The sequence below is a fragment of the Rattus norvegicus genome, chromosome X (genome assembly GCF_021556685.1).
Source record: "Rattus norvegicus strain SHRSP/BbbUtx chromosome X, alternate assembly SHRSP_T2T, whole genome shotgun sequence".
Classification (NCBI taxonomy): domain Eukaryota; kingdom Metazoa; phylum Chordata; class Mammalia; order Rodentia; family Muridae; genus Rattus; species Rattus norvegicus.
The window spans coordinates 158,102,230-158,123,785 of NC_141554.1; the positions used below are offsets into that span (position 1 = coordinate 158,102,230).

Sequence of the window (21,556 nt, forward strand, 5' to 3'; positions counted from 1 at the left end):
GTGTGTGTATGTGTGTGTGTCTGTGTGTACATCTGTGTGTGTGTATGTATGAGTGTGTGTGTGTGTTGTAAAAATATAAAAAATAAATAAGTATGGTTGTCTATTATCCCCACTTTAGTTCTACACCAGTGTCTCTTAAATTGCTACATGAGGGAACACACAACACAATAACCTTTGGCCCAATTGATAAGATATAATTGCCCACCTAAACATACAAAGCCCTATACACATCCATCCCTTAAAAACATTCATAACAACCTGTAAAGGTACAGCATGGAATCTTAATGTCACTCGCCATATTGTCCTGTCACGGCTTCTCTCCCACCCATCCTTCCTTCTCGTCCAATGGCAGGCCTCCTTTTATCCTGTACCTGCATCACCTGTGACATCATCCCACAGCCACCCTAAGCATACGTGGTAGCGCTAACCTTGCTATCATCCTGCCTTCTGCCCCCACCGATCATGTATGCTCTGCCTTTAGCCTCCGGTCTTGTCCAGGCCTGTTTGCCTTTGGGCCCCCGCTAGCACCACCGCCCCCACTTCCACCCCTTAATCCCCACCCCCACACATGCAAACTAGTGTGCAAACTGCCCACAAATGGGTCTCTTCCCTTCCTCCATCTTACACAGCAGCAGTGGGAGAGGCCGACAAATGTCTGTTGACTTCAGATAGGGCCACGGAAACAGACCAAAGTATGGTTTCTCTTGAGTGTAACTCAGTGGTTATGGGTCACTCACAAGTGTATGAGTGACTCACGGGCACCTACACGGCTGAAAATTGCAACCTTACATGGGTGGCAGCTCACGAAATCTGCACCCCTGGAGCTCCTGGGGATTTTCAAGCAGCCCCATGCACTTTAGCTCTGAGAGGGCGGTGTGGCCGATGGGTTAGGGCCACCTCTGCTAAATTCTTGGAGATGCACTTTAGCTCTGGGAGGTGGGTCTGAGGGAATGATTGACAGGCGACCGCGGGTTGTCCTGTTTGAATGAATGAGCCCAGAGGCCACGCCCATCTGCTGAATATGCATGAGGACCGCAGCCAATGGCGGGGCGAGGAGGTTGTTTTAAACGGCAGGGCCCGCTGGCCAATCAGGCGGCTCTCGTGCAGGCAGCTAGCGCGAGGCTGCGTCGCGCCCCGCGCTGCCCAGACCGGCGAACAATACAGGTACGGCCCGCACCGCAGCCCGCGCCCCTAGCCAGATGTTCCGCAGCTGCAGCGGCGCCCACACAACTTTCCACCCGCGCCTCCACTCCCGCGTCCTTGCTACCCCTTCTCCTTTTTCGCTGCTCGGCGGCAGGGAAGGAAGACGCCATTCAGGTGCCTCAACTTTTCGGGTGGCTGGGCTCAGCAGCCCCCGGCCAGATGTTCCGCAGCGCGGCGAGCGAGTGGCGGCTGCGGGCTTCGCGGGCCGAGCCGATGGCTCTGCGTGAACATGGCCGTCGCGGAGCGCCCGGTGGTCAGGGAGGCCGGGGCAGGTGCGGGAGGAGCATGGCGGGTGCAGACTCGGGCGAGGCCGCGGGGCCGGGGGCGCCGCCGCCGGAGCGTCATGGCCGCACGGGCGCCTTTGTTATCCCGTGTCGGGGGCGGGGAGGCCGGGCTGGCGGCTCGGCGCCCTCGGGCGGCCCGCGTCGGGGGCGAGGCGGGGTGGGGGCGTGGCGAGCATGTCGGGGGCGCGGCCCGCGTCGGGGGCGGGGAGGCCGGACTGGCGGCTCCGCGCCCTCCGGCGGCCCGCGTCGGGGGCGGGGCGGGGCGGGGCGGGGCGGGGGCGTGGCGAATGTGGCGGAGGCGCGGCCCGCGTCGGGGGCGGGGAGGCCGGGCTGGCGGCTCTGCGCCTTTGGGCGGCCCACGTCGGGGGTGGGGCGGGGCGAGTGGGGCGGGGCGTGGTGAGCGTTGGGAGGGGAGGGGTGGGGGCCGGCGAGCGTGGCGGGGGCGGGCCGAGTGGGGCGGGGGCGTGGTGAGCGTGGGGCAGGGCGAGGCGAGCGTGGGACGGGGCCCGCGAGCGGGCGACTGCGGCGGGCCGGGGCCGCTTTGTTCCCCGCTGTCGCGGCCTGAACCGGCCGCACGCGGATCAGCCATTTTAGGGAGTCCGGGGGCGGGGCGAGTGTGTCGGGACAGGGTGGGGGCGTGGCGAGCGTGTGGGGGCGTGGCGAGTGTAGCGGGGGCGGGGTGAGCGTGGGGCGGGGCCGGCGAGCGGGCGACTGCGGCGGGGCCCGGGCCGCTTTGTTCCCCGCAGTCGCCGCCTGCGCCGGCCGCGCGCGGATCAGCCATTTTTAGCGAGCCCGGGGGTGGCAGCAGCGGATTTGACGGGCACTTTCTTTCATCCCGAGGCTTTGGACGAAATGGAAGGTGAATGACGGGTGTCCGAAGCAACGGGGACGTGACCCCGATATGGGCTGTCTGTTGCCGGCCTGGACGCCTGGGTGCGCACCTACACACACACACACACACACACACACACACACACACACACACACAAAACACACAACACACATAAACACACACACCACATAACACACAAACACACACAACACACACATAAACACATACACACAACACACAGACACCACACATAAACACACACACCACACGCGCGCGCGCGCGCGCACACACACACACACACACACACACACACACATACATACATACATATACACACACCGGGTTGCCGAGGCTGGGCTTTAAAGCAGCCCTGAGGGCCTTTGATGCCAAGGGGAGTGGTTTAGTTTTCCATGGTGACCTTGGGTGTGGGAAAAGGAAAAGATGGCGGGAAGCGGGCGAGAATTATTATTCACTTATTATTTGTTATTATTATTATTAAATCATTATTGTTTCCAAGTAAAATGCAGCAGTGGGTTAGACCTGCAAGCCATTTTTATAAAGCCATTAACGCTTGAAATTTTTGCATATTAATTTATTAATGATTCACAATAATTAATAACTGTTCTTTAATTAACTTATTCACTTATTTTAATTCATTTCACGTATTTGATCCCCGAGATGGGACAGTGAGAGATTTATTTTTACCGCGTTTTACAGAATAAGAGAGTGAGAATTATTATTCACGTATTATTTGTCATTATTTATTACTTTTTTACTTAGTATTTTGTGTTATTTTTACCATTTATTTGTTACTTATTAATTGTTCATTTATTATCTATTATCTTTACTCATTTTTACTATTTACTTATTTATTTTCTATTATTATTTACTACACTATTATTATTTCATTATTTTATTATTGTTATTATTTCATTCTCTTCTTAAAAATAAGTGATGCTTTACATTTAACAACCCTGGCATTTGACACCTGTTCCGATTTATGTCTCCTTTGATTTTCTATTGAAACTTTAAGAATTCTATCTCTTATGACCTACCCTGTCTAGAATTACTTAGTTATTACTTACTTACTATACTAGTATTTATTATTATTATTTCATTATTAAGTTATCATCATCATCATCATCATTGTTTCATTCTCTTCTTAAAAACAAGCGATGCTTCACATTCAACAGCCCTGGCATTTCATACCTGTTCCAATTTATGTCTCCTTTGATTTTCTATCAAAACGTAAGAATTAAAGGGACTTTTTTTTTCTCTTTGTCTTCTATAACACATCAGTCAGGATGGCTAAAGGTGATCCCAAGAAACCAAAGGGCAAGATGTCCGCCTATGCCTTCTTCGTGCAGACGTGCAGGGAAGAACACAAGAAGAAAAACCCAGAGGTTCCAGTCAACTTTGCTGAGTTTTCCAAGAAGTGCTCTGAGAGGTGGAAGGTATCTCCGCTATTTGATTTGTACAATTTGTGCAATTTGCTCACTTGCACATTTACCCCAATGGGCCCCAATCGGCCAACTGTTTTCTTCTCTACATTAAAAATTAAGTGCAAAGCCTTTTTTCCCTACTTGAAAGGGGTTCTGTAGCTGCCACTTTAGTTATAAAACCACTGGGTTCCACTACCTCTAGGAATTTAACAAGTTTTTTTTTTTTTTTTTTTTTTTTTTTTTTTGCAGACGATGTCTAGCAAAGAGAAATCAAAGTTTGACGAAATGGCCAAGGCGGATAAGGTACGCTACGATCGTGAAATGAAAGATTATGGGCCAGCTAAAGGAGGCAAAAAGAAGAAGGACCCGAATGCCCCCAAAAGACCTCCGTAAGTGGCTATAAATATATGATATATAAATAATATAAGCATAAATATAAATAATAAATATTATAAATATAAATATCCTCTGTGCTTACTTGAGGATTTGTAGTTTTGGGTACAGCAATCGCTTCTGGATTTTATTGTTCATTCCTATTCACTCCCATAGCCCCACTCGTAGTTCTATCTGGGAGACCAAGCGTGTAAACGCACGCAAGTGAGGAAGGAAGCGGAGAAGATGCTTTAAAGGTCCCTATATCAAGATCTTTTATTTATTTATTTATTTATTTTTTTTTTACTTTTTCAAGGCAGGGTTCTCTCCCCAAGCACAGTCAACATAGGATGGCATTTCCTTTTTTTTTTTTTCTCTTCCGATGTAGCGTTGAATGTAGCGATTCAGTGCCTGAGAGGACAAAACATGGCGAGAAGTAATCGTATTTCCTAGTGGTATGTTTATGCTTAGCTACCTTACATGTAAGCCCAGCACTTGGGCCGGAGGACGCAGGGTGGAAGGTTTGAATCCAGCATGGGTCACGTAGCTGCAAGAAGGGGGTGTGTGACTCTAGGATTTTTTTTTTTTTGTACATATGTAACTGATTTATATAAGTTTCTGCCTGAAGGTCTGGATTTTTCTTGTTCTGCTCTGAATTCCGCCCGAAGATCAAATCTGCAAACCCTGGCATCTCTATTGGAGATGTGGCCAAAAAGCTGGGTGAGATGTGGAATAACTTAAGTGACAGTGAAAAGCAGCCTTACATGACCAAGGCAGCAAAGCTGAAGGAGAAGTATGAGAAGGTAAGCCTTGGAGGCCATTGACTTGAAAATTTGAATGATCAAGAGACATTTACATATGGAAATCATTGCCCTGTTTGCTTTCTTAAGCAAACCGCTGCACCTAGAGCCCTTAGGGTTTAGCCTCGTTCCCAATGTGTCCCTGTTCCTTGCAGGATGTTGCTGACTATAAGTCTAAAGGGAAGTTTGATGGTGCCAAGGGTCCTGCTAAAGTTGCCCGGAAAAAGGTGGAAGAAGAGGAGGAGGAGGAGGAAGAAGAAGAGGAGGAGGAGGAAGAGGAAGAAGATGAATAAAAACTCTGTCTCCTTGTGAATACCTTAGAGTAGGAGAGCGCTGTGATTGACACATCTCTTATTTGAGTCGTGTCTATTGCCCTTGTTAGGTTTAATTACAAAATTTGATCACGATCATATTGTAGTTTCTCAAAGTGTCAGTGGTTTACATGAAGTGGCCGTGGGTGTCCGGAGCGCCCTGAAACTGTATCAAAGTTGTACATAGCTCCAAACATTTTTAAAAAGAAAAGGCACTCTCTCGTCCTCCTCACTTCAGTGCACTTTGCTGTTGGGGTGACAAGGCATTCGAAGATTTTTTTCTGGCATTTTGTTCTCAACTCGTAAGGTAGTGTTAACTCTATGGCTATTGGCTAGAAATCCTGAGTTATCAGCTGTACATATCTATAGTTTGTAAAGAGAACAAAACAGCCCAGACAGATTCTTGATGCTCCTTGTTTGGCGTGGACGTTGTGAGGGGAGATGCCTTTCAGAGGGGGCCGTAGCTCAGGGCGTGCACTGTGAGGCTGGACCTGTTGATACTGCGGTGGGCATCCATTTAGCTTCAGGTAGTCTTGTTTTTGTACATAGTGGCATAGCATTCTGCTGACATTCTTAGTTGTGGAGGCGGGGGGAGGGGTCAGCTGGCATGAGAAGTGTTTGGAGTTTTTCCTTTAGTTAAGTGCAGTAGATTTTAAACTTTTTAAAGCAACTGTAGAACTCATCGTTGTCAGCAAAGTGAAGAACTACTGCATCAATGGAAGGTCAAGAACCCTCTGTACCTAAACCCAATTTGCAACATTCTGTTATTTTTTGTATGTTTAGAATGCTGAAATGTTTTTGAAGTTAAATAAACAGTATTACATTTTTAAAGCTGTTCTGTATTACACTGGCCTTAATTTCTGACTCACCAGTCTTAATGAAGCCACTTGCTTTCTTGTGCCTCTAAAACTGCTAAGGTCTCTTCCACCTAGGAACAGGTGAAGGGGATGGGTAGTACTTGAAGCCCTTTCTTGATTTGTGTCTGGCATTAGAGAGAAGCACTGCTCATGCCGTAGACAGTGGTTAACAGCCTATGGGAAAGCAAGCCCCTAGCTAAAACCTCTGCCTGCCATCATGACTTCTTTGTGGCACATGAGGTATTGCAACCCAACCCCTTTTGACCCTTTGCCCCAGCATGTGTAGTAGGCAGTTACTAGGCTCACAATCACAAGTCATGACCTATGTCTCTTTCTGGAAGCCCAGAAATGATGCGGGTTGGAGTGGCAGAGGAGGAGACTTATCTCTTAGATAAGTATCTTACTCTTTCAAAGAGTAAACACACTAGGGAAGATTGCAGGTTCTATCTTAGGTCTGCTGATCTGTCCATGTTTACTGACTGGCTTAGTCGCTGAGTATCCATATTCTCTAGCATTAACACTTAGATGTGTATGTTTAAAGGTAGATGGGATATGCTAATGCTTTAGTGGCATTCCTTTAAACAGCTACTCTTAGCCTGGGATATTTAGAACACTGTCTAGGGGTGCCCCCTCTCCATGCTCTGTAGTCCAAGATTGATTGGTAAGTCAGTCCTCATACTCACTCTCATCAGAACAGCTTGTCCTCTTTCTCCAATCCTTCTACTCATTAAAAACCTTCAGCTGTGATGTCTGTCCAGAGGCACTACAGAGGTTCATGCATCTGAGCATCTGCCATGGTATTAAAACCTTCACCAAGGGATTGGGGATTTAGCTCAGTGGTAGAGCACTTGCCTAGCAAGTGCAAGGCCCTGGGTTCGGTCCCCAGCTCCGAAAAAAAAAGAAAAAAAAAAAAAACCTTCACCAAAGTCTTGTTGCAAGCAGCTGACACACCAAGTAAGTCTCATTTCGAATTTCTGTATTAACTGTCTGCATTTCAGGAATGTTTTAACTAAACACCTTACTATTTCTATTCGGCTACTGTTTTAGCTTAAGAGAATACTACCAGTTGCTTTTCCCAGTGCTACATGGCTCAAGCAGACTGAGTGGGGAGTAAGCACCACTTAGCAAGAAATGGTCTGTGGGTGTGTTGAGCTTCTCTTCCTTTATGAGGTTGGCCTTAGTTCAAGTTTAGCCTGGTTTTTGGACAATAGTGCATCCTTGCAATCCCAAATTGTTACAAATCTTAATCAAAACCTGCTTCCTTGAAGGATCTCCCTTGTAACACTTTACCCTGCAAAGTAAAATGACATTTTATCCTTTGGAAAGAACCTGGCTGTAGTAGAGTCACCATTGTCTGGGGCGTGTGTGGTCTGGTCATAAATGTGACCTTTCAGCCTTGGCCATCCTAGGGCCTGGGTTATATGAGGCAATGAAAAGATAAATAAGTCTGCATGGCATGCACCATGCCCAGTCAAAGCTTCATCTGTTCTTTAAAACACTCAACATTTTTGTATTTGAATGAATACTATACAGAGAATAACCCTTAATAGCTCTACTTTTGCTTTCGAATAACTTTATTGGGCATACAATGAGCAGAAGTAAAGTTGACTCCCTTGTTTCCACTGCAGGAGATTTGTGCTGTTTTTGTTTTTACCATGTGATAAACAACACCTTGATTAGCAATGGTTTTACCCTCTAGCTGTTCTGAAGGGTGAAATATTGTTAACAGTCTTCTTGTCACAAAGTCAGGGACATCAGTGTGCCCCAGGAAAGGGAGTCTTGGACAACAATTAAATAGGCTTGAATATGAGGCAAGAGGGCCTATCTCTTGATCAGTTCCAATAAGCATAAACAGTACATGTCAATATATCATGATAACTTATACTTTAAATACCAGCAGGGAATTTAAAATAAAAGAAACATCAACCTACAGCATGAGAGAAAATATTTGCAAAATATGTATACAATGTGGTCCACAGTATGAAAACAATTATAAGTCAACAAAGCTAGGTATAGTAATGCATAGCTGTAATTCTAGCACTTGGGTGGCTGAGACAAGAAAGTCTCAAATTCAAGGCTACTCTGTCAAAATAGTAATAAACATTGCAATATGTGAAATTCAGAAAAGTACTAAATTTTGTTTTAAATAATAGCACAGGGAAACAGCTCAGTAAGCAGTGGGTTTGCTGTGAAACTGAGGATCTGAGTTCAATATGAAGCACCCACAAAAACGCCAGAAGGTCTGGGGAAATGGCTCGGTGGGTAAGAGCATGGTTTGCTCTTCTAGAGGACACAGGTTCAATTCCCAGCAACCACATGGTGGCTCAAAATCATCTGTAACTCTAGATGTCTTCTTTTGGCATTCATAGATATTGCATGTATGTGGTGTGCAGACATTCAGGCAGGCAAAACATTCATGCATGTTTAAATAAGTAAATAAATAGCTAGACATCACATACTTGTGATCATTGTACTAGGGAGGTGGAAATATCCAATTTCCTGGGGCTCTCTGATCATCGTTACCTCCTTGGTGTGTGCCCCCTGGCCCTAATGAGACACCCTGTCTGAGGAAATGAGATGGATAGGGCTCACAGGGCAATGACACCTGAGGTTGCTACTGTTCCTGAAGCTTAGTTTGCTTTCTGTTGCTGTGGTATTAAAAAGAAGTGACTAAAATCAACTCAAGGAAAAAAGGTTTATTTCAGTTTACAGGTTAAACTGCACTGTCCAAGGAAGTCGAGACAGGAACTGGAGGAGAAGCCCTGGCATCACTAACTCAAAAACACCTGGAGTCCATTTTCATTATTCACAAGATCCAACTTATAAAAATACTATATCTAAGTGGTCATCAGTGATGGCCTAGTGACAACCAGCCCCAAAAACAGACTGCTGAGTCACATACTAGTTCTATTTCTAACAAGTGATACATTATATTGGTTAACAGCATCTTGATGAGAGGAGATTTTAGGTACTCTGCACACACACACACACACACACACACACACACACACACACACACACACCACACACACACACACACACACACAAACAGAGATGGGCGGGGATGTAACACATACGCCAGTAAACACAGCACTGGGTTTGAGGTAATCATCCAGGATCTATGAATGCTTGGGGAGCCCAGCTGTTGTGTAGCTAGGACCCCTCACAGCCAGTGTGCTACCAGTCTAAATCCACCTTTCCTTCTTGGGACTAAACCACTTCATTTTAAAAAGACTTTCGTTCCCACCATTTTCCCTCTACGGAAATCTCCAGCCCAGACACCCTAGTAAAATCTGTCTGCTACTATAAAATCTTACACAGTATCAGCCCTAAACATTTCCCTGGGGCAAAACAAAATCCCTTGAGCTAGAAAGGAGATTTCCCTTTTCTTCACCTCCCCCCAAATATGTTGCCACCTGCAGAGCAGACATCTCAAAGAACCTCCCTGGTGCTGGCCCTCGGGCTCCAATTAAACGTTACAAGCCACACAGGAAAAAAGAGAGTCATTTTCCCAGGTATATTTTGTCCCAGGCCTGTGGTGGCTTTCTGTTTTAAAAGAAATCTTTTGGAAGCATGTCAGCAGCGATACTGCGGCAATGTTGATTGCAAACTTTGACAGTTCCCATTGCAAGATGTTTAGAACATATGATGTGCTTGTCCTCTGTCCAAACCCTCACTCGTTTACATGGAAAGGGGCTGATATTTCTGCTGTGAAACATTAGCAGAAGGCAGAAATATGTCACCTAAAATATTGGACTAGTCATAATGTTTTAACCACTCTTGTGCTAGAGCTACTTTCCCTTCCATATGAATAACTATCTTATGCATATATATGTGTGTGTGTGTATATATATATACACTATATATATATTTATATATATATATTTTGTGTGTGTGTGTGTGTGTGTGTGTGTGTGTGTGTGTGTGTGTAGAGAGAGAGAGAGAGAGAGAGAGAGAGAGAGAGAGAGACTTCCTAGCAGAATATAAGAATATAAAATACCAAGCCAGGTTGGTGGTACAACCCTATAATTCAAGCTAGCTCTTGGGAGTTTTGTGCAGGATACTTGTGAGTTTAGTGTACAACATAATAAGACCCTGTCTCGAAAGCAGCTATGGAATGTAGTTCAGTGATAGCATACTCGAAAGGTCCTGGGTTCCATTTCCAAGACACCAAAAATAATAAAATAATATTATTGACATAAGAAAATTCAAAAAACTTGAGAACGGAAATAATTGCTAATATATTAGAGAGGAAATTCAGGCTATAAAAAAAAAAGGATACAGGGGAAATGGACCTGTTTAGAGAGCTGCTTCTTTGGAGCAACTCCAATCTGGGTTGTCTGGAATCAGTTCACAGGTCAGCAGGCTGTGGCAGCTCTTATCTACCAGCTGTCCAGTTTGGTAGAGTTGGGTTAGCAACAGTGGTGGCACTACCTAGCAAAGACAGCCAGGAGGGACCAACAGGAACACCAGGAGAAGTTCTCAGCTGTACCTCTTTCAGGGAAACGAAGATCAGCAAAGACATGAGACCCACAAGCATTGCACAGCTAGCTGTACCAGCAAGTCAAGCTTTGCCTCTGTCACTCCATCAAGTCCTATTTATACCCTCCAAACATCACGTGTCCTCCATGTGCCTTGCCTCAGAATGGCTCCTGCTTCAGCACATGCATCTGATCAGCCCAAGTCTGTAAAAGTGGCAACAAACTGATGTGTTTCTCTCTACCAATACATGTGTGTTGTTAGCAAAGAATCCTTCATCATGTGTCCTCTCTTCTGTGTCTGCTCCATCGAAACGTTCCTTCACGAGTCTGCCTTAGCCTTTCACCTATATCCACTTTCAGGAAACAATCTTTCACATGTTTGCCCCAGCAAAACACCATCCAAAGACTTTCCAAAGAACCCTTAAGTTTCCACTTCAACCAATGAGCTTAATTGAGGTTACCTACAGGAGTGTGTGGTGAGGTATAATGTAGAGGAGTATGGTTGACTGATTGGGGGGTACACTACAGACAAAAATGCCCCTTCTTCCCCTAGTGGGTTAATGCCCATTAACTGTAGAATGGCTTACATTTTCCAAGGACAGTGCACTTCTGGCAAAAGCACAAACTGAAAACAAGTTATGGAAATCTGCTTGGTAGAATTTATTGAAATTAAGCATGCGCACACCCTGTGGTGCAGTGCTTCCATTTGTAGGTATGAATACCCACACACTTGATAGGAGTAAACGGGATGATCATGTCACTACTTGAACAGCTGCAAACTACAAATTCTAATCCAATTGTGCATACAACAGTTTTTTTTAAAGAGTAAAGGCCTGTGAAATATATTTAAGTATAAAAATGGGGTAATCTTGCAGATAAAATGTTTTCCCATAAACCTATACAATATACTTTTATCCTATATTATGTCTATTTTTGTCAAATAAAAACAATCATAGTCCTGATCAAGGCAAGGCCAATGGCAATCTACCTTCCTTGAATTACTGACCCAGACATGATGGCTAAAGTAGCAATCCACCAAAACTACAACCACCTCACAGTTCACCTTATGAAATCTGGCATGGTCAGTAAATGAACGATTCCTGTAAAATACACAAAGCATGAAAGATAAAAAACAAAAAACAAACAAAAGCATGGCCATGCAATAGGGTGCATATTGAAAGGTAGCAGGACCATGGTTGGTATGAAGAACTGCCACAAAAAGTAAGTTTTGCTTGAGTGGAGCTGGACCACAGTGCATTTCTCAAGCATGTTCTTCTAAAAACAAGAGGCCTAAGAGCTACAGAGTCAAAAAGTGTCATTTCTCATTTCACTGAGAAATGGTACTTACATTGAACAACAGCTACTACATCCATTGCACTAGACATACTGTTAAATGAAAAGAGTCAGACACAAAACCCCTGCTCTGTGATTCAGACAACAAAAAAAATCATGCTGAAATCCTCCTCCCAGGACCTTATAGAACCTAACTGCATTTTCAACTAAGGCTATTACAGTAGTTTCTAATCCAATCTGACCAGTTACTATGAAATACAAGAATATGATATAGGAACATACCAGCAGGATCATAGAGAACACGGGCAGAAGGTGGATAGCTTAAAGCAAGGAAGAAGCCTCAGAAAACAAACTGTGCCTCTATGCTTTAAGCTTGGGGTCTGAGTCTCCAGAAATATGAGAGAATACATTTTTATTGTTCAGATCACCCAGTCTATTATTGTAGCCAAAGAAGACTAATAAAGGAGGGTTGCAAGGAGGTGCTTCCAATTTCATATTTCTAGATGACACACGCAGATACACAGACACACACAGACACACACACCACACACAGACACACAAAGAGACACACACACACACGCCATACATAAACACACACAGACATGTGTGGCTGCATGAAAATGTTTTCAGACGAGGTCTTACTCTGTAGCCTAGGGCTAACCTTGAACTCACAATTCTGCTCAGGCTCTCACATGTTCATATTACAAGGTATAGAGCACAAAGCATATGTGTTGATAAAAAGGCAAAACAAAGGGATTGTGGCTACAGCCATGAAGTCTTGCCATCATGATTTCCTAACTACTAATATAACAGAACAAGGACAACACCAACAGGCACACTAAAGTGAGCAGGGAAAAGCCACGAGGCCTCAGCCCTATACAAAAGACTTAAGGCAACTAAAGGATGCTGGGAGTGGGAGAAACAGTTCCCCAGAGAAGAGCACACAAATTGGTTATCCGATACCAAATGGTCATACAAGCACACATACAAGAAATATTATACATACAAACTGAGCAGGTTATGTTTAGGAATGTATATGCACACACACACACACACAATAATTAAAACATCAATTAATGAAAAGGGGGTGTGAATTTGAAAAAGAACAAAGAAAGGAATATGGGAGGATTTAGAGGGAGAAATGGTAACTATATTATAAAATGAATAAAAGAAAAGAGAACATGGCTTGGTTTGGTAAAGCAAAAACAAGTTTGCATTCAAAGGCTAGGCAAAACCTTCTGAATTTTATTCTTTTGTGAGCAGGTTTGTTGAGGTAATGTTTCCTGTATCAGGGAATTCATGTTTTTAAGTGCACAAGTAACATATATGTCTACAACAGAAAAACACAAGGGGGATTATTTGGGAGGGGATAGAAACTAGCCAAGGGAAGGACACAGAGGATAGCAGAGGAGGACAAATATGAGCAAATACAACAATACATACACATGAAAATGTGACAATGTGAGCACATGACCAGCCTGATCTATAGAATGAGTTCTGGGACAGCTAAGGATGCAGGGTAATACCATGTCCCAAAACAGCAACAAAGGGTCTAATGAAACCTATCACTTTGTGTGCTAGCTAAAACTAATAAAATAAAATTATTAAAAAATTAATAAAATAAATAATTTAAAAGTATACAATTCAGAGTGAATTTATAGTGCATGTAGATTTTATACAGTCCAATTGACCAAAATCAGCTTTAGCTCTTTTGTTCCACCCACCTCAAAAAGAGAGCCACTAACTTTTAACTGTAAACTCTTGGCCCCTTGATCACTCAACTTTCTGTCTCTAGGCATGTTACAGACATTTCTTGTAAACTGACACATACGGTATGAGGCTTTTAAGGGCTTGCTTTCACACTCCATGACCACGATTGCCCTCAAACTTGCAGCAATCTTCTTGCTTCAGCCTCCACAAGCTATGATCAGAGACACGCTACAAATTAAATATATTTATGTGGAAGAAATAGACACTTCCATTAGGGAATGAAAATATCTTCACTGTCTTACAGATGCAAAATCTATGGGAAGTAAACCTCTCCAACAGTTTTACTATGCCTCTATTGGTTTCCATTTCTTGTCTGCTGGGATTAAAGGTGTCTGTCGCACCATGTCCTGCTTTTGCATGGCTTGAAACCGAGTCTTTCTCTATAGCCTAGGCTGGCCTGGAGCTCTGTATGTAGCCCACATTAACCTAAGAGTAGAAGGGGTCACTCGTGTTTATTCTAGTTTGCAGTGTGACGTGGCTGCTTCTTCCAGGAAGAAACAGAAAGAATGTTCCCTTCTATTTGACTCTGGGTGGACTTTGGGACTCGCTTTGGTTGGTAGACTGCTTAAGAAGCAATCATGTGTGACTTTTGAGATTAGATGAAGCAGCCTTGCAGTTTCTGTCTCTGTCTTCTTCAGCTTCAAGAGCACTATACTGTGAGGACAGGTAGGCCTAGATGGTGAGGAGTGCTTATAAGAGTTTGTGGCACAAGCTGAGCTCCATTGAATTTTTCTTTTTCCTCCAAAGAAAAGGTTTCCTTGGCCTGGCTCCTAGGAGATACCTTTGGAATAGATTTCCTGACATGAGTGTCTGCCTGCAGCTCTGCTCTGCCATATCAGTGGGCTGGCAGGATACTGAGAGCTGCTGTCCTGGGGATGCTGCTGGCCTACAAGATACACACACACACACACACACACACACACACACACACACACACACACACACACACACAAACTCCTGGATGCCAAGGCTCAGCTGAGCTTCTGCAGTTAGCCAAGCATGTAAAGTGTTGCTACAAATCATTGTTGGGAGAAGAAATGCATCCCCATGAGACTCCACTGTGAAGTCTACCTGGAAGCTTCTTACCAGCTTCTTTGAACTCTGTTCCTGTCCTGCTGGTGGTCTTTCACTGTATACCTTTCACTATATACCTAAGCACAAATATAACTTGGTCAGCACATCATCCCGCCCCAGTCTGGTTTGGAAACACCTGACACTAAAGCACAGAGAGAGGAACTGAAGAGCACTGGGCAGCAGCCAGAGTTAACTGGCACATGCCTCACTGAGAATATCTGGGGGCCCTGAGCTCTAGTTGGGGTGTTGAATGTCTGCAGCTGTAATGTATAATCCCAGAAAGGTCAACATGTTACCTAGGCAACCCATGAAATTCTGAAACATATTAAATTGTTTTAAACTTTCTTTTGATCTTGAGATTTATTTTATTATTGTATGTGTGTGAGTATTCTCTCTCTCTCTCTCTCTCTCTCTCTCTCTCTCTGTGTGTGTGTGTGTGTGTGTGTGTGTGTGTGTGTGTGTGTGTGCATGTGTGTGTATACCACAGGTGTGCCTGGTGCCTGCTGTGGTTCAAAGAGGGTATCGGACCACTTGAGACTTAAATAATAGATGTTTTGTGCCAGTGCAGGAACAACAACACATGCTCTCAATGGTTAGCCCACATCTCCATCTTCTAGTTTATTTTCAACCTCATCTAGAGCATTTCCTTACTTCATCTGACACACAGAATGAACTCACACTACTAATATTGACATTTCCATCACTGAATATTTGAGGCTGTGGTGAAAATCCAGCCCTTCAAACATTATTCTGCATTTCTTGGAGTCCCAGAGCAGCTTTAATGTGTTCTATATCACTATCTTCTAAAGAACAACTAAAATTCATTACAGCTTTCTGCCATGTATGTAAGGCTTGGCAGAAAGTGGTACAATCCCCACTCAGTGACATCTGATTTATGCTTTCTTTTTGTGTCTCTGGCTGCCGTACAAGGTTGTCTACTGCCCTTGGGGGTTGCTGTTAAGATCCTGATACTGTTTTTCCTTGTGATGTGTGATAGTTTGCATATTCTCAGCCCAGGGAGTGGCACTATTAGAAGGTATGGCCTTGTTGGAGTGGGTGTGTCACTGTGGGCATGGGCTTTATGACACTCACCTTAGCTGTCTGGAAATTAGTATTCTGCTAGCAGCCTTCAGATGAAGATGGAGAACTCTCAGCTCCTCCTGCACCATGCCTGCCTGGATGCTGCCATGTTCCCCTTGATGATAATGGACTGAACCTCTGACCCTGTAAGCCAGCCCCAATTAAATGTTGTCCTGTGTAAGAATGGAACTGGTTGTGGTTTTTGTTCACAGCAGTAAAACCGTAAGATATGGTGCCACTATTGAAACGCCATTTGCCATTAAAAAAAATCTCTACAATTCTTTGGTGCCTCCAAAGTCAGAGAGCAAGTCTGAATGCACAGTTTTGGGGTCAAACACAGTTGAGATTTGGTTCATGGCCTTAAAGACTCTCTTAAGAGTTCAATGTGATTTGCCATCAAAACCACAATGAGGCATAGCCTCATTTCAAGTATCAACACCAATCACCAAGAAACTGGAGCAGAAATAGAGAAAAAAAAAATGCTCGCATGCTATTAATAGGAATGTGAACTAGTACATCACTATAGATAACAGTTTGGTTTCTCAAAAGCTTAAAAATAAATAGGGGTGTATAGGTGTTTGTTTGATACATTGATTCTACTTCCTCTGGACTTGTAACCAAAAGTATTATAGCTTACTGCTCACAATAGTTAGGGTATGGGATGGGCCTAGGTGTCTGTTTTATGGCTTTTTCTGGGGAGGTGTGAACAAGTGTCTACTCATCTCAGGGAGGCATTTATGGCAGACCAGAAGAATGATTCTCATCACTTTTGTATGCTATTGTTTGAGAGTAGAGCTCGTTTATTTTCTCCACTGACTAATAATTCACAATTTATCCATGCATCCTCTTGATGTTTGTCATTTAGTTTTTTTATTTTGTTTCTTAAAGACGTATTCATTTATTGTATATATAAGTACACTGTTGCTGTCTTCAGATACACCAGAAGAGGACATCAGATCCCATTACAGATGGTTGTGAGCCACCATGTGGTTGCTGGGAATTGAACTCAGGGCCTCTGGAAGAGCAGTCAGTGCTCTTAACCACTGAGCCATTCCTCCAGCCCTGTCATTTAGTTTCTTACTTCTTCTCTTATTGTATGTAGGAGTAGAGTTGGCATGTTGTAGATTATAAAAACACTGACTTACTAATGGTCCAGCAAACATCTTTAACTGAGCGTCAGTGTCCACACCCACTGCCACCCACTAAGCCTGAGACTCTGCTGTCTCATCTTCCCATCCCTGATCAGGCTTCTCAGCTTTGGCTAATTGAATGGGTGTAAAATGGCATCTCACTGCAATTTTGATTTTGATTTTGATTTCCCTGATTGCTAAAGAGGTTGAGCATCTGCTCATATGGGAATTAGCCATATGCGTTTCCTTTTCTACAAAATGCTTGTGTATGTCTTCTGCCTATTTTCCTGTTGAGATGTTTATTTTTCTGTCATTGATGTGTGTGTGTGTGTGTGTGTGTGTGTGTGTGTGTGTGTGTGTGTATCCTTTATCAATGAAATGCATTACTAAAGATCTTTCCCAGTTTGTGGCTTCTCTTTTCCTTTTTTTCCTTCTGCCTCGCTCTTTACCCTTTTCTCTTTCCCTTTCTCTCTCCTTTTCTTCCTTTGTGTTTTTATTTGTATCAGGCAGGTTAGCCTGAAGTTTACTGAGTATCCCAGGCTAGCCTTAATCATGTGGTAATTCCCCTTCAACTACCTTCTGAGTAGGATTATAGATGCATACCAGAAGCCCTGGTTTCTTTTTACTTTTTAAAGGTGACTTTTGATGAACCAAAGTTCTTCATTTTAATGTACAATTTTCATTTATATTCAGTGTTTGCGTGAATTGGTTGTAAAATCTGCTGTTCCTTCCTTGCTACACTCTCAGATTCAGGCTGCCCATGCCCTGCTTGGAGTCACTAGGGGCTACTATAGCTCACATGCAAAATGGCTGCCAATTCAATCTGAAGAGCAAGAGGAGAAAGAAGTCCTCTGTGGTTTAGGGACTATGTCCCCAAAGTTGTGTTTTGTCAGAAAATTTTATCACAACAACAAAAGTGTCAGTAGGATAGAAGTTAGGACCAAGGAAGTCATATCATTGCTGTGATAAACATGACCATGTGATTTGTATGCCCTGTGCTATTTTGTGAAAGGAATGTGGAAGCACTTGATATATTAGGTTGAAAAGGTTAGTGAATGCTGGAAACAGAGTTGAGTTGGTGGCCTGTTTTAGTGCAAGCTTAGGAGATAAGAATGCTAAGAAGAACAAGTAAAGCTGAGGCCTAGCTCGTGCAGCTTTAGAAACCAAAGTCAGGAACAGAAACTCTCCATATAACAGTGTGCATATACTGACCACCCTGAAGCTGAAGGAGCCGTTGTGGTTGGTTGGCAAAGAAAGCAACACAAATGAAGTGAAACCTTCTATGATTTATTGGGATTAGCACACAGAAGTTGATACATCTGTGATTGAAGTGGACCAGGCTACATCTCAAGCTAGGAGCACAATTTGGCAATGTAACTGTTGTCCACAAAGTACTGATTTTGAAGGCCTGAAAGATGCAAGATTGACAATGGTTGTGGACAACAGCTGAAGCTTAGTACTATCTGTCCATGGGCCCCAGAGTGCATGTGCATGCGCACGCGCACACACATGCATGTGTGAGTGCACGCACGCACACACACACACACACACACACACACACACTGTGATTGTCAATTAATTATCAATCAATTAATCTTGATTGTCAACTTGACAGGATCTAAAAACACCTAAGAGATAAACTTTGGACATGACTATAAGGACACTGGGTTAACTAAGGTGGGAAGACTTGCCCTATGAATGCTACTATTCCATAGGTTGGGATCTAGACCAAATAGAAAGAAGAAATAGCATTTGAACAGCAGCAGAACGTAGTCTTCTTCCTGACTCTGAATGTAATGTAAGCAGCTTCCTTGAGTTCCTCCTGCCATCATAGGCTGTATCCTCCAAGAATGAGCCTAAGTAAACCCTTTTACTGCTCTCTGGTCAGATTTGTTTTTATCACAACAGGAAAAGTAACAAGTACCCATACATACATACAACACACACACACACACACACACATTTATATAAGAATATATGTATTTAAATCTAGATTGTGCATATGGAAAGAATTAGGAAATATATATTTGTCTTTCTGAGTATGACTTGTATGCATTTCTTTTAATTCTTAGATTTTTCATCTTTCTTCTTGCCTATTGTCCTCTTTTATCATTAGTGTTGTCAACATATTAATCATGGTTGATTCAAACTCCCGTCTCATGGTCCCAACATGTCTGCTCTATCTAAGCATGGGTCTGGTGCTTGTTTTGTATTTTCAAAAAGTGTTTTCCCCCTGTAGTTTGCTTTGATATATTTTGTTGCTAGCTGAATACAATGTACCAGGCATGGAGGAGGGGGTCAGCAGATATCTTTTAGTGATGTGGGGAGAGGTGATGGGGAAGGAATCGGTCTGTGACTATGCCATCAGGATCTTGTTTTGGTCTCCCTTGGGGCTCTGTATTCTTGAGGTTTCTGTCAGAAAACTTCTATGTGCCCCACAGAGCACAGTGTAATACATGGGTAGGGTTTGTTGCAGAGTGATGTGAAACATTCCTGTGGTAGGAGTAAACAATGGACAAAGGGACCATTAGCCTCAGTGACCTAAGTATGGGTAGGTTTCGTATGATTTCTAAAGTCTAAGGGGCTGCCATTTCCCTTTGTAGATGATAGACAGGCTCATTTATAAGTTCTATTACAGGAGGACCTATCATATGTAAAGCTTCAATAGAAATAATAATATTATTTCCAGAATTAGTAGAGTCAGTTGTTGTTTTGTTTTGTTTTGTTTTGTTTGTTTTGTTTTGTTTTGTTTTTTTTTGTTTTGTTTTGTTTTGTTGAGACAGGGTTTCTCTGTGTAACAGCCTTGGCTGCCCTGGAACTTGCTTTACAGACAAGTCCAGCCTCAAACCCAGTCAGTTTGCCTCTGCCCAAGTGCTGGGAGTAAAGCCTTGTGGAGCCAGGTTTTAATGGTTATCAGTTAGTGACCTTCTAGGTAGTTAATTAGTCCTGCACTTCCAGTCCCTTCATTTTATAGGCTAGTTGTGAGGGAGATGTCCACACCTAAAGTCCTCTAATCCTACTCATTTCTGTCTGCCCACCTAACAACTAGCTCTTAGTCTTCTGGTAAGCCTTGGCCTTGGCCTGTCACCACCCTAGTCACTTTAAGATTTTGCCTCCTTCAGTGGCTAGAGCAAGCTGCAGGTGTGCCTTCCTTCATTTGGATGACTGGAGCCAGAAGAGCTTAGGTATTTTCCTCTCCCAGGAAGGATAGGCTCTGATAAAACCTAACCGGTGAGGCTCTGCTAAATTGGTTTTGCTGTAGTGTCGGCCTTCTTAACAGCAGAGTGCTGTGGCATATTTGAAAACGGCTCTTTTCCCCTCCTGCTTCCAGAAGCATGACAGTGTCTTTCTCAACTCTCACTTTGTGAATCTGATAGAGCTCCTGGAGGTATACATGACAAATGTCAAAGACTCTCCATGACCCACTGGCTTTCAGAAATGTGTCAGTTACAGGCCAAATTTTTCTACCCAGCACTGGTTCCAGATCCATCAGAAAAGGAGACCCTATATTGGAAATACAGGTAGATACACAGAAGCCCAGCATAAAGTCCCCACACTTCAGAATTCGTGACTCATCATAATTGATTCCAGAATATTTCAATTGTTTTTAAGCAGTCGCTCCTCATTCTCTCTCCCTGCTTACTTCCAACAATCACAAATCTATGATATTTCTCTGGAATGTTCTATTGTAGAAATTTCAGAAAAAAATAGGACAATAAGGTAGGTAGCTTTTTGTGACTGTTTTCTTTTACTCACCATGCCATTTTCAAGGTTCATCCATGCTGTAGCATAGATCAGTATTTCATTTGTGTATGTGTGTGTGTGTGTGTGTGTGTGTGTGTGTGTGTGTGTGTGTGAATAGAATTTCATTGCAGTTTGACCTCCTATTTACTTTGCTATTCCTCCATTAAAGCCAATTTCTGTTATTTCCAGGTTTGGGGAATTATAGATAATGCTGCTATACACAGTAATGAAGAAGCTGTTCTTTTGTTGTGTTTTAATTTCTCTTGGGTTTTTGTTCAATGTCTGCTGAATCTTGAATATTATTTCACTTTGCACATTATTGATATTCCCTCTGACTTTCTTTTCCATCTCTATGCATTTTCTGAAGAAGACTTTTCTTCCGTTTATCTGAAGCGTTGTAAGCTCCCTCCTGCACACCACTATCTTTTCATACAGGATCCTGCTATGTAGCCAGGCTGGCCTTGAACTCTAAGATCTTCCTGCTTCAGCATTCTGATACTGGGGTTGTAGTTATGCTCTGGCATGCTCGTTTCTTTCTCTCTCTCTTTTAAAAAAAGGTTTATTTATTTATTATATATAAGTACACTGAAAAACTTATTTATTTAATGTATATGTGAGTACACTGTCGCTCTCTTCGGACACACCAGAAGAGGGCATCAGATCTCATTACAGATGGTTGTGAGCCACCATGTGGTTGCTGGGAATTGAAATCAGGACCTCTGGAAGAGCAGTCAGTGCTCTTAACCACTGAGCCCAGCATGCTCGTTTCTTAATGAATGGACTGTCCTCCAGCATGTCTTGGGGTCATAAAGTTTGTATTGTTAGTGGCTGGCCAAACAGATTTCCCATGATAAAACCATGCAACATATTGATCAACTAGAAT

General features: G+C 43.3%; 1 protein-coding gene across 3 annotated transcripts; it reads left to right on the forward strand.

The window, feature by feature from the left end:
* Positions 1-1,093: 1,093 nt before the first annotated feature.
* Positions 1,094-6,075, forward strand: Hmgb3 (high mobility group box 3). Of its 3 annotated transcripts, none has more exons than NM_001173341.2 (5): positions 1,094-1,164; positions 3,619-3,773; positions 4,011-4,150; positions 4,762-4,936; positions 5,089-6,075. In NM_001173341.2, exons 2-5 carry the CDS (start codon positions 3,624-3,626, stop codon positions 5,224-5,226), a joined length of 603 nt encoding a protein of 200 aa, NP_001166812.1. In that variant the 5' UTR covers positions 1,094-1,164; positions 3,619-3,623; the 3' UTR covers positions 5,227-6,075. The 3 variants fall into 3 exon arrangements, with proteins under 3 accessions (NP_001166812.1, NP_001385705.1, NP_001385706.1); NM_001398776.1 differs by having other exon boundaries at positions 1,159-1,317; NM_001398777.1 differs by lacking the exon at positions 1,094-1,164 and adding an exon at positions 2,186-2,346.
* Positions 6,076-21,556: the final 15,481 nt, after the last annotated feature.